Source organism: Equus przewalskii, chromosome 5 (genome assembly GCF_037783145.1).
Source record: "Equus przewalskii isolate Varuska chromosome 5, EquPr2, whole genome shotgun sequence".
Taxonomy (NCBI): Eukaryota; Metazoa; Chordata; class Mammalia; order Perissodactyla; family Equidae; genus Equus; species Equus przewalskii.
This window is the reverse complement of record NC_091835.1, coordinates 33,228,442-33,241,881: the sequence shown is the minus strand read 5'-3', so window position 1 is coordinate 33,241,881 and position 13,440 is coordinate 33,228,442. Positions and strand designations below refer to the sequence as shown.

The following is a 13,440-nucleotide window of genomic DNA, read 5'->3' as shown; positions in this document are numbered from 1 at the left end:
AACAGACAACACAGAGTCCTAGATAACTTTTGCCCACACATCATTCACTTTGTGGAGCGTTGGCTTGAAATTGAGGGGTGTGTGTGTGTCTGGAACCGACGTGCCTTCCGTGAGACTCAGAGGTCTCTGCACTCTCTTCAAATGGGCTGATTACAACACAGAGGATGTGGACAGTGGAGTTTTTCCTGTTTGATGTCACACTGCTACCCTTTAAAAGTCCAAGGGAAAAAAGGAGGGAATTCAGCCTAGGATCCTCAGGCCAGATAGCCACAAGGAAGAAGAGGAGAAAAAGGCCAGTGAGGCACAGCTGCGGAGTCCAGGAGGCAGTGTCAGGTTTCAAACTCCGTGCCAGCCATTCAGAGAGCAGCGATGTCAGGGCCCTGCCTTGGGCTCCTGGTCTACGTCCTGTGCTCCGCAGTGAAAGCCTATCCCAACGCCTCCCCGCTGCTAGACTCCAGCTGGGGCAGCCTGACCCACCTGTACACGGCCACAGCCAGGAACAGCTACCACCTGCAGATCCACAAGGATGGCCACGTGGATGGCACACCCCATCAGACCATCTACAGTGAGTAGGGGCTTCATTCAGGCTGGGAATAAGGGGGAGCTCCTCTGTCCATTCATCTGCAATGGACGTGGAGAGGCCTGGGGCTGGACCAGAAGGCTAACCCAGCCTCCTAGTTTCTTGCCCAGGATCCACTTATTTGTGTGTGCGTGTGTGTGGTGTTCAAACCTTGGGAGAAGACTCTGCCACCTCCCTAATTAGTGTTTACTGGTTTCTCCCAGAATGAATAATTTCTAACTTAACAAAAATCCCTCTTCCCACAATACAGCCACTTTCTCTTGATCCTGTCCAAAGAGTCAAAAAATGTGCTGAAAGAAAGGCAAGGAGGCTGAGAGGCGAAGAAACCAGGTAGCTCATTAGACACTGGGTTTTACCTCATGAACTTTGGACTGGGTTAACAATGGAGGTTGTAAAGAAGATTCCGGTATCAGACCAAGGACTGAAACAGACGAACTCAGGGGCTCTTTCCAACTCTGAGCTTCTAGTATTCTAGCCTTATAAAAATTCTCGGGAAAAATGTGCTAAAGACAGACTGTTCAGGTATGTTGTCTTGGTGAGTCTGACCAACTGCATGAACCATCCATGCATTCACCTGTCCATGCATCCACGCATCCTTCCATCCAACAGGTTTACTGGGGGCTTCAGAAGTACCCAGTTTGGTATGAGTTGGTGATTCATCTCTGCGGAGCTGAAAGTTCCACTCAGCAGCAAATTGAGGTTGTTGGGAACTCCTTGGCAACATGAGACAACTGGAATGTTTTAAAGACTAGATTTTTGGCAAGTTGGATCACAATCCACAATAGTCAATCAATTAGCTATGATTCAAATGAGGGCTCCTTGGTGTGCACCTATATAAGGGATAATGACGTAGGAGGCAGGATAGATACTGAAAAAGACAAGGTCTTCTATTTTAGAAGAACATCTAAAAATTACTCTAAGTATACGGAAAAATGCAAACTGATTCAATATAGATCAAATTAAAGGAATGAAAGAGTAATCATAGTCTTTGTTTAACTAAACAAAATTTCTTATAGGAATAATGATTTGCCCTATATTGTTGTACTAAATTAATCAGTAATTTTGCTGTGGCCTTTCTGTGTAAGACATTCAGTATGCTAAGACTCAAAGGTCCTTAAACCTGGGAGCAAGATATATGCAACTGCAAAGCCGACAGTTCACCCCCTCCAGGTGCTCAATGGATGGTGAGAGGAAATGAGAGGAGGGAGAGAGGGTCTCTCCAAATACCAAACGGGTTCTAGAGCTCAAAGGGATACAGTAGGGATCTGGAGTCAATATCTTGGGAGCCAAGTCTGAGTCATTAGATATAAGTCTGGATACATGTGATGCATCCAAAGTGTTGCTCGTTTTTTTCAAAGGATATTTAACAGAATCTCCAATGCGTCCGCCATTGTTTGAAGCTCTGTGACTGCAAAAGAAGACATGGCCTTTCAGGCACCTCACGTCTTTCACTCCTTCTTGTCGCCCAGCTCACTGTCAGACTTTAGGGAATATAATTTGGGACCTCTCATGGGGGGGCACCCTTACTTCCACTGCAACATGATAGGAGATTTAAAATGTGTGATAGTGGGTTCTGGTAAATTATTGTGATTCGCATAGATGGAAGGGGCTTCATACAACTAAAGAATGCTCATAAAACTTGTCTAGAATCATGGAATCCCTTCACCGAATGAACCCGGCAAAGACGCATCCCTCCGGACAAGACATAGAGCACAGCAGTGCGGCAGTGCGACCTGCTGCGTGGGCTGTGAGTAGCACCAAATTGTAGAACTTTTCCCTCAAATATCCACCGGCATCAGGCCCAGAGGAGGCAGGCGCTCAGTCCTAGCTGGAATGAATTAAAGTGACTGGGAAGAAGCAGGTCTGAAGATTTTTTTTTTTTTTATAGAAATGTGATTTTGTTTTGTCAGTTACAGACACTAGCTAAGCATCGTGTGCCTGTGGAAATCAACACAAACCTGGGAAGGGGAACCAGGGTCAGCATGGTGGGAGGGAGACACTTTTCCTAGTTTATATCACCTTTTGTATGATTCAAATCAGCTATCGTGTGTATTACCAGAGAAAATGTATACACTAAGAGAAAAAGTTACCAGAAAAGGACAGAGGAAACATTGATGCACGTAGATGGGTGGCGCAACTAGTTAACAGATTGGTGAAGGATCTGTAATCCCCTCCTCAGGGAACATAAAGCAACGCTTTCACGCTGGTGGAGAGGTGTGGGGTGTTTTTTTCCCTCTTAATTAATTATACATTTCTAGTGAAATCTGGTTCATTGATTATTGTGCTTTAGGAAATTCTTGATTAGTACTGGAGTGCCCAAACCCTCTTTGGGTTTTGTGACGTTATCTGCCTACCAGATTCTAGGGCCACCCTTGGGACTGACAGCGCCGAGGTGAGGGAGCCTCTCCAGTGTCTGCGTCTCCTGCCCACTATGAACGAGGCCACCCCCACGCCCCGTTATCCTCACTTTGTGCAAACAGCAGAAAGGCGATGCTCGTGACTCCTGGTTAATACACTTCCTAGATCCTGATATCTTGACTTCCTCCACCTTCCCCACTGGCGCTTTCTTTACTTGAAGCTGAATTATCCTCTGGCTCTTCAACCCTTCAAAATATTATCTTTCTTTTGGGGAGCTTGAATCACTTTATATCTACTGCCTTATTTGTCATTGACCGGCCATGAGAATAGAATGGGTCAGGTAATTTTCTACTTTCATAGCAGAGGTTGAGGTGAAGTGGCAATAGCAAAAATTATTAGTACTTAGAAAGTGCGTTTATAGTGGATAAAAATATTACCTCATTACATCCTCAAGACGACCAAATGAGATAAGTGATGGTACTACATAGAGAAAACAAAGGTGGAAGAATGTAAATAACTGGCTCAAGGTCACATAGTTAGTAAATGACCTAAAGGACACCTTGACCCCAATCCGTTGCTTCTTCCAGAGTCACATGCACGGACACTGGCCGTCACTGAAGGAAATGTCTCTTAAGTCTGCCTCGCTCTAACAGGTTGTGGCTCCGGCAGCCAGCGATTTGTGCTTTCCTTCTGTCAAATTCCGCCCTTGATTCTGTGACACTGGAAACCTGCCTTCTGAAACTGCAAAGGGAACAAAATCTGTCTCTTATTTTCTGAACTTCCACACTGGCTCATGCTGGTTTGATACATCCGTTCATCCTCTGTAGCAGCTGCTCGCTCTTCTTCTGCAGGCTGTTTTCTGTTGGGACTGGGCCTGGCAACCGGGAGCACGTGTACCATGCACACTGCCCACACTGACCCCAGCATCTGGCTGGCATGACTGCGAGGTCTGGGCTTGTCACAGACGAGAGGTCAGCACATACTATACGTATCCCACGCGCTTCACACTTTCGAGTCACTTTTACAACCATCACTCCATTCGATTCTAACTGTAATCCTGTGAAGTAGGCAGGACGGCTTCTATTATTCTCTCTTTACAGCTGACGAAACTGAGCGATGACTTGCCCATGGCCACAAAGTTAGTGAGCAGCAAAACTGGGACCAGAATCCAAGTGCCCTGGTTCCTGGTCCAGTGCCCCTTCTGTGACCCACTCGGGGGCACTGCAACTTGGGGTTCTTGTGCCTGCGGGCATGAATTCTGGCACTTGGTTTTGTCTTCTCATACTTGTAATGACTTCTGTGGGAGGCAAACTGTAGGGTCATGGCAAGAGGATTCAGGAAACTGACCTGACTTTGAATCCTGCCTTAGTTTCCTTGTCACTTAAATTGGGATACTGAGACCACCAATATTAATACTAATGATAGTAACGATATAACCATTGCCTTGAAAATTTAAATATGTACTCAGAACCCAATCACTCAAAACCAGTTACTAAGTGTAATGTTTTCCCCAATTAGACTGAAAAATTCATCAGGACAGAAACTATTTCTTACATGTTCCTTATGTTTCTCTCAGGGCTTACCATAAAATTAGCCACATATGTGAGACATGCAGGGAGACCCCATTTGGGGATAATTTAAATATCCTCTACACCTCCCATGCTCTACTCCACTTCCAGAAGCTTCCCTCAAGGCTAACCCTCAGCCAAACTTTGAAACAAATTAACTTTTCTCTTGGGCCCTCTCCCCTTCTCTTCTTTCTGGGCCTGCTCCCATCCTCACTCTCTCTGTCCCACATCATTCCAGTTTCAGTCCATATCAGGCTCTATACTCAGCTAGCGGGCCTGCTCCTCTCCTTGGAGGTCTTCGTATTGAGCGTACGTGGGGCAGGGGAGGAGACTCAGGCTGTAAACCAGGCCATGAGGATGATGGGCATTTACAACCTCTCCACACTTCATCTCTAGAAGAGGGATCTGAACCCCTGCCTGGGCTACCTCCCTGGGGGCTATGAGGCCAAGTGAGACGCATGTGGAAATGCTCTGGTAGGCAAATGAGAGTGGCCCCAAAGACTTAAAGAAATGATTTTCAACAGAAAATGTCAGATAATTAAACAGCATTTGGAGCAAAAAAGTCTTGCTGAATTGGACCCTTGCCACAAAACAGAAAGCTTTAGATTTTATTTAACAAGACATTGGTACTTGTTAAAATTGCAAGTCCCCACGGGGAGCGGGAGGGAGCCACAGTTAAAGCCGTTATCAATTATTTAAGGCGTGGCTAGTATGATTGGGCTTCAGGCTCTTGTTGGAGACTAGTTTTGAGTGGGGCGATTGAAAGACCATAAAAGACTGCACCTGGAGGGGACACCACCAAGTGAGAAAAGGACAGAGAACAGCGATAAAAACCCAAGAAAATTCCATGCATCCCCGGTATCTATCCAACATGGAAAGATCAACCCTCTGCTCCTAAGTAGCTCACTTTAGGGGAGGCACAAGATACATAAACTTGGCTAAAGCAAGGTGAATGATAGCCATGCTGTAAGAGAGGTGTAGGCACTGTGCTGAGGGAGCCGAGAAGAAAGAACACTTAATTCTGATTAGGGAGATCAGGAAAGTCTTCATAGAAATGGTGACTGGCCTGGCCTTGGAGGATGGGTGACTTCAGTAAACAGAGAAGGGAGAGGAAGATCAATTCGAATACATACGATTCCAATATGGCAGACTATTACACAGCTACGTGGGTGGACATCAGACTCCACATGCAAGCTGGATCTTTGAAAGACACCTTGGCATAGACTTAAAAATCGCAAAAGCAGAAGGCTTGGAAGAATGTGACCACCACCAGAAACATTAAGAGGGATTAGCCAGGCAAAGGGGAAAATAAAGGCAGTCCAGGCAGAGAGATAAAGGTGTACAGCACAGGAGAGAGATGCCAGAGTTCAGAGTGCTCCCTGCAGGCAGGAGGATGCAGCAGGAGGCAAACGTGGGTGGTGGGGATTGGAGAGGAAGGGGAGCCAGAAGAATCAGGCTGAATAAGTAAGTATAAGGGGAGGGTTAAGTGGAATCATCACTGCCCTAAAACTCAATCACGGGAGGTTTCATGAATGTGGGTTTTCAGGAAGTGCTGGAACGTGGAAACTGGATGCGCAGCAAGCCTTGACCTGAGTAATTTTCTCCGTAGGTGCCCTGATGATCAGATCAGAGGATGCTGGCTTTGTGGTGATAACAGGTGTGATGAGCAGGAGATACCTCTGCATGGACTTCAGAGGAAACATTTTTGGATCAGTGAGTTTCTTTTTGTGCTGGTCACCATTGGCAAATAATTAATTTCTTTGACAGAACATATAGTGTTATAACCTAAAGATTCCATTTGCAGTTTTCACTATGCACTTTATTCAGCCTAGGGACTAAATGTTCAGGTTTATACAGCTGGGGTGTGAGCCCGGGGCTCTCAGCCTCTAGTCTGAACCGCCTGTTGGTACCCACGTTTGTGTCTAGCACAGCTCCAGGTCATCTAGTCACGCCAATTCATGTTGTAAAGTACAACAGAAAGCGTGGGAAGCCATTGGGGTCTTCCTGATTCTGTTGCTAGACCTCCGTGACCTTGGGCAAGTCCCCTCACTTCTATAAACTTCAGCTTCCTCACCTGGAAAAAGTGAAGTGGGATGGACCACGTGCCCTGGGGGGCTCCCTCCAGTTAAAGGCGTCTAATTAACCATTTCTGCCCCAGCTGTGACGGCTGCTCCTTCAGATTGGTAAGCAAAGGATTTCCCAAGCTACAGGTTGCAGGCTTACTCCAAAGGATTTTGAGATAGTAAAATAGTTGGACTGCTTATCCCCGGAGCCTCCTGCCACCCAACAGGCCACTAGAAATTCCACAAGGGCAACGGCTTTCCGTTTGGCTTACTGCTGTGTCCCAGCACGTGTAACAGTAGATAAATATTTATTGAACAAATATAGACAATCAATCAATCAATCAGTGTCTGTTCACCACATAGAGGCACACGGATAGTGCTCATCTGTAACATACTTCGGAGTTTGAGCAGCAGGCGCTCACTAAAACCTGGTACTGGTGAGCAGCAGAGTGAGGGCTCAGACCTAGGCCATCTGTGGCGGAAGTCCATTCCCTAATTCCCAAACCATACTCTCTTTCTGATGGGAGTAACCTCATTTATGTTTGAGCCTACAAACCCCATCCCATCTCCTCTCTCCAGGTAAGGAGACAGACTCAAGCCCCCTTTCAGCCAAAACAGGGTTCCAAAAGGCAGAGCGGGAAGGACGAGGTCGCGTGTAAGGGAGCCCTCCCTCCGGAGCCGCACTCACCTGGGCCCGGCAAGCCCCGGAGGCCGGCGGGGTCTCCAGGCAGGCCTGCGAGGCCCTCGTGGTCGCCGCTCCTGGGAGAGGCATCTGCGCTCGGTGTGGGGCGATTTGGGAAGCACTCGTCAGAAGCACTCTTCCCCGCAGGGCACGACGGGGTGAAAGACACCTACCTGTAGGGTTGTTGCTGGGGGAGGGTGGGGGGAGCCGGGCACAGCGCCAGCCGACCTCAGGGCCGCAGGCTGGCTGGCAGGAGCGCACGGCCCGGTCGGCCGCCCTCACCGGGCCCGCTTGTCCTTCCAGCATCACTTCAGCCCCGAGAGCTGCAGCTTCCGACAGCGGACGCTGGAGAACGGCTACGACGTGTACCACTCGCCGCAGCATCGCTTCCTCGTCAGCCTGGGCCGCGCCAAGAGGGCCTTCCTGCCCGGCACGAACCCCCCGCCCTACTCGCAGTTCCTGTCCCGGAGGAACGAGATCCCCCTGGTCCACTTCAACACCCCGCGGCCGCGGCGGCACACGCGCAGCGCCGAGGACAACTCGGAGCGCGACCCGCTGAACGTGCTGAAGCCCCGGCCCCGCATGACCCCCGCGCCGGCCTCCTGCTCCCAGGAGCTCCCGAGCGCCGAGGACAACAGCGTGCTGGCCAGCGACCCCTTAGGGGTGGTCCGTGGCAACAGGGTGAACACGCACGCGGGGGGCGCGGGCGTGGAGCGCTGCCGCCCCTTCCCCAAGTTCTTCTAGGGGAACCAGAAAGGAATCCTTTCCAACCCATCTTTCAGAAAACTGCCTCTAAAGGGACCAGCTCCCTTTGCACTGCAAGGAAGGGGGAGGGAGCCTGGGGGAGGGGGAACATGTGGAATTAGCTTCTCCTCCCCATTCGCTTCCCCTGAGGGTCTGCTTTGAGCCCTGAGAAACGGGAGTTTCACGGCCTTCCCCACCCGGCCTGTACCACCCTCCTGAATTAAGCCCCAATAGGTAAATTAGAAATTTCCCCTTCATTAAGGAGAAGGGATTCTGACCCCCGGTATTTCTCTTCCTAATGCCCCTTTTCTTTATCAGTTTAACACTAAAACCAAAGCAATGGCTTAGTGAGTTCACCACTTTGAAGGTGAAGGAAGAGCCAATGCCAGCAGCTTCTCCCCTGCTCCGTGCATTTATTTATATTATCTGCCTGGGCCCTGCCAGCATTCGAGTTTGCAACCTTGACCTAGGGCGTTACAGCTGAACTGAGCAAACTGATGAAAATCCTAATCTCAAACCTTTGTTCTTCCTTGAGCATCTCTGGAGAAGAGCTGTCAAAAAGACTGCTGGCAGGCTGTCAGAACTTAACTAGAATGCTTGGAGAACTGAGGCCGAAATCAAGCTAGAAAACTCAACCTCCCTGTAGGGTGGGCACCCCTTGCCGCGCTCTCTCCCTCTGTGCAGCCAGTCAGAGGGCCGAGAATGGGAACAAAGGGCTCTGTTCCCAAGCGGCCCATGACCCAGCCTTGCCTCTTGGCGCCATCTTTGGCACTAGTGAATTTGGCCTGAGGAGGAGCTTTGGTACTGGCTCAGGAAACTACCCTGCTGGGAAGAGGAAGTACATTCAAACTCTCCCAGGAGACATTTAATTAAGCCTCTACTTCCAGGTTGAGTAGTAATCCATTCTGGATGAATTACACAAATGTTACGGGGGGGGGGGGGGGGATCTTGAGACAATGGGACTGTTTCGAGTTAGAGTTTCTGTGGACTGGCAAATTGCGTGCTTTTGTCTAGTGAAGTGGCATCAAGGACTCAGGGGGAGAAGTCCAATAACCAGGGACCACAATGCAGGAGGTACGAAAGGACAACTCGGTCACAGCTCTTATCTCTTGACCATCCTGCAGCAGTGGCTAGAGGATTAGGTAAAACTCTCCTAGGCTGACACATGTGGGTCTTAATCCCCTTGGGAATACTCGGAGCATTAAATGAAGACAGCTTTCAGTCCCAGGAGCGCCAGTGCTACTCTGAGGAAAACAAAACCTCACTTAGCAGCTGAGCAGCACACGACAGGCAGGACTGTTGCTCAGCCCTCACCCCAGCCTGCCCCGTGACTTAGGTCTTCCTATAAGGGGGCCTCATTTCCTACCTCTATTTAAACGGCCAACTAGTGAGCAGAACATTAACAAGCAAGCTAGATCAAAACAACAGCTTCTCTCCAGGTACCTTTTCTTTTCCACTGCCAGCATGCACCCAGCCTTAGAAATCGATCCATTCGTTTTACTTAGGAATCATTACACAACTGTTTTCACCTGATGGTTTGAAGCTGAACTTGAAGGACTAGTTCCTATTCTGAAACACTAAAACTATGCATACTACTATATAGCAGTGCATGGCAAGTATTTTCTTTATATGGTTTTCATTTCCCACTGGAGACATTATACGTATAACAGCTATTAGAAGCCCCCAGTACTGACAACTAGATGGAAAATCCCAAAAGGGCTTTGGCAGAAAACTGGTTGTAATCTCACAAACTCAATACTATTTATCAGAACTTTCTCTTTGGCAAAGCCAAGGTAGCCCCCACAATCTCCTATGTCCCTTAGCATGTGGCAATATTTATTTATTTATTTGGAAGATTTTGCCTATCGCTCTATATTTATAGATATTTATAAAAATGTAACCTCACCTTTTTCCTTCTTCTGTTTAAAAGAAAAATAAAATTATCCCAGCTTCTGTTAGCTTTTAATCTCTGTATTCTTTCATCCAGCATATGAAAATAAAAGGGATTATGGAAGGGGAGCATTGGGGCCATCCAGAGAAAGTGAAATTGAAAAAACAATCAGAATTTTTAAATATTCGAAGTTTTTTCCCTTCATAAGTGGACTCAGCAAATTTGGCTAATCCAGGCTGTATTACTGAAAACAAAGAAATTTTTTAAATCAATATTGGATTTCTGATCACTCTAGCTCTAAAGTGTTTCAAGAAAGTAATCTTTCTATTTGAAAAATATTCAGACATAACCACATCAATATTCCAGTGAACCAGATGCTACACACTTACACACAGTGTCACTGCCCAGTGAGACTTGATAGCAGGACACTAAGATAATGAATCCACGTCTTCCACTTCTGAATTTGGTACCCCCAGAATTCCTTCTTTAATGTCTACCTGATCAGCTACCAAAATACAGGAAGCAAAGATGCTTTCTATACATCTACAGCTTTCTGGATTCAAATTTGCATCAGTTCAAGCCTATAGTTAGTTTTTCATTACGTGACTATAGAACTTAGTGTGGGCTTCACTATTTTGACTGGTGTTCAAGTGACCGTCTGACGAAGTCTCCTGAGGGGACTGTCTTCCGATTCGGTCCCTCTGAGTGCCAAGGTCCTCTGAGCAATAGAGAAGGGCGACGGGTAGCATGAGGACAGGTACAGAAGTACAGGTCAAATGCTCTGTTTCTTTGATTACATAAAACAGAATTATCAAAGGCAGATTATTGTTTTTAAAGTTCTCTCCAGTTTCTTTTCTTTCCCTTTTTTTTTTTTAAATAGATAACTTGGCCTCTGCTTATAAGGTTCATCCCTCCACAGTATTTCAGAAATAAAGGGCAGAAGGAGCAAGGGAATCTGAAGTTTTATTTCTGGTCCGAAGGATTTTAACATGTGATAAGCCATAGGAATGGAGCAGTACCAAAATAACCATTTGGAAATAAACAGGCCTTCATTCCATTATAGAAGGAGAGTTAAATACTGTAGGGAAAAAGATGTCGTGTGGACATTTCCCTTCCACACACTTAGAAGAGTTCCTTTCTCTGTCCGTGAACGTTCTCCCTGAGGAAAGGAAAATTTAAAGCTTTTTAATACAACACAATTAGTGGGGTGGGGATGGAAGAAGGGAAATAAAGAAAAAAATATACATCCATAGTGAATTTCATGATACATTATATACAGCTGGCTACTAGAAGCTTAGGAGATCCAACCAGAGGCAAGGTTTCCAGTATTTAAAGTCCAATCTTTGTCTTGTCTACAGAATTAGAAATGCTTGTAGGATAAAGAAACCACAACCTTTACACATATATGACGGGTACTTAACGTTTCTATAAAACTTTCGTACATCTTAACTACCTTAACACTTAAAGCCACATAGCTTCCACTGCTAGCCATGACACAGCAACTGGTACCAGACTCGCTCTCCTACCAAAAACCAGTATATAATAAAGCAAAATATATGAGGCAATTGTTTTCAGGCAGGGAGTAGCAAAGACTATGATCTTTGAGAGAAGAGAAGTTTACAAGTCCCATGATCATCCCACTTTCTGCCTCTGGAGCACCTGACAGGGAGAGGGAAGCCGGGCAGAGTAGCAGGCTCGCTGAGCTGAGAAAACAGCTGGACTTTGCAGGGCAGAGTAGCTAGAAGAAGGAGCCATGCAAAGAGGGGATTTCACCAGTTTGCAGGAGTGTTCACTGCAGGCCTTTGGCCAAGGACTGGGCTGCACACGCTCAGAGAAAGATTCAGCAGGCCTAACAAAGATCATCTGCTACAGAACTGGGAGAAAACAGTGAGTGATACCAGAGGCCACAAAATCCTGAGAAACTAGAAATCCAACTAAGCCAGGGTAAAGAGACTCCCTGAGTGCATCAACATTTAACTGAGGCCAAAGAAAGGCCACATTTTAGGACTAAGCCCCAGAGAAAGGAGTACACACTAAAACTGAATTCAAAACTGAAATATACCTGCTCTACTAGAGATTATACCCGGCCAGACAAAACCACAATGATCTGCCACTAATTTAACCGTCTGCCAGAACGGTTGAACACATTTCAAGGAAGATGATACAATGCAGACTCAATACATGGCATCATCCACACTCCATGAGAAGGAATGAGGCAAAGGGGCCCACAGTCAAGAGAAGATGCAATCACTAGAAACCAACCATATGATGACCCAAATGTTGGAATTAGCAGGCTAGAACTTTAAAGCAGCTAATATAAATATGTTTAAGGGTTTTAAAGAAAAGTATGATTATAATGAACAAACAGATCAGGAACAAACAGATCAGGAGAAAAAAGGACCAAATAGAAATCTGGAATCAAAAAATACAATATCTGAAATGAAAAATGTATTAAATGGGCTTAATAGCAGACTGGAGATAAAAGAAGAAATCGCCATTTAATATAAGTTAATATATGTTATCTAATCTAAAGAATAGAGAAAAACTATATTTAAAAAATAACGACCAGACTCAGTGATCTGTGGGACAGCATCAAACCATCCAAAATATGTGTAAGTGGAGTCCCAGAAGGATAGGACGGGAAAGTTTAAATGTAAGAAATATTTGAAGACATATGGCTGAAATTTTCCCCAAACTGGTGAAAAACTGATGTACTGATACAAGCAGTTCAGTAAACCTCAGGCAAGATACACACAAGGAAAACCACATGTAGGTATATCCCAGTCAAACTGCTGGAAACCAAAGATAAAACCTTGAAAAGCTGCTGCAGAAAAATGACACTTTACAGACAACTAGAAGAATTAAGGCTGATTTCTCATCACAAAATAATGGAAGCCATAAGACAAAGGGATGGCACGTTGAAAAGGTTGAAAGAAAATAACAGCTACCTAGCCAGAATTAAATCCAACAAAAAGATCCTTCAAAAATGAATATGGAAAAAAATGAAGGTGAAATAAAAACAGAGAACTTGTTGCCAGGCTGAAAAGAAATAACACCATATGGAAAAAGCATAGGAAACAAAAAAGAGCACCAAGAATACTACAAATGTGGGTCCATTTAAAGCCACTATGTGGGATGGGGAAATGAAACAACATGGCTGCAAGATTATAACACTGTACGTGAAAGTCATACTACAATAACTCTAAGCGGACTGTGAAAAGTTAAGGATACTGCATATGTAACTCCTAAAGTAACTACCAAAATAATAATAATAACGCAAAGAGGTACGGTCAAAAATCCAACAGAAGTATTACAAGAGAATACTAAAAACTATTCAATGGTCCCAAAAGAAGAGAGAAAAGGCAGAACAGTAGAACAAAAATCAGATGTGACAAACAGAAAAATGACAGAGTGAATCCAACCATACCAATAATTACATTATATAGAAATGAAACACTACAACTAAAGGCGGGAATGGTCAGACCGGATTCAACAAAAATACCCAACTATATGCTGTCTATAATAGATGCACTTGAAAGAAAAGGATGGAAAGA

The 13,440-nt window shown here is 45.7% G+C and overlaps 1 protein-coding gene across 1 annotated transcript; it reads left to right on the top strand.

The window, feature by feature from the left end:
- Positions 1-234: 234 nt before the first annotated feature.
- On the top strand, positions 235-12,277 carry FGF23 (fibroblast growth factor 23). The gene is made up of 3 exons (XM_008544426.2): positions 235-565; positions 6,116-6,219; positions 7,555-12,277. Exons 1-3 carry the CDS (start codon positions 370-372, stop codon positions 7,993-7,995), a joined length of 741 nt encoding a protein of 246 aa, XP_008542648.1. The 5' UTR covers positions 235-369; the 3' UTR covers positions 7,996-12,277.
- Positions 12,278-13,440: the final 1,163 nt, after the last annotated feature.

Coding starts and splice junctions, on each gene's coding strand:
- FGF23 (XM_008544426.2), top strand. CDS start 370: ATGTCAGGGCCCTGCCTTGGGCTCCTGGTCTACGTCCTGTGCTCCGCA. Junction 566..6,115: donor ACCCCATCAGACCATCTACA/GTGAGTAGGGGC, acceptor TTTTCTCCGTAG/GTGCCCTGATGATCAGATCA. Junction 6,220..7,554: donor GAGGAAACATTTTTGGATCA/GTGAGTTTCTTT, acceptor TTGTCCTTCCAG/CATCACTTCAGCCCCGAGAG.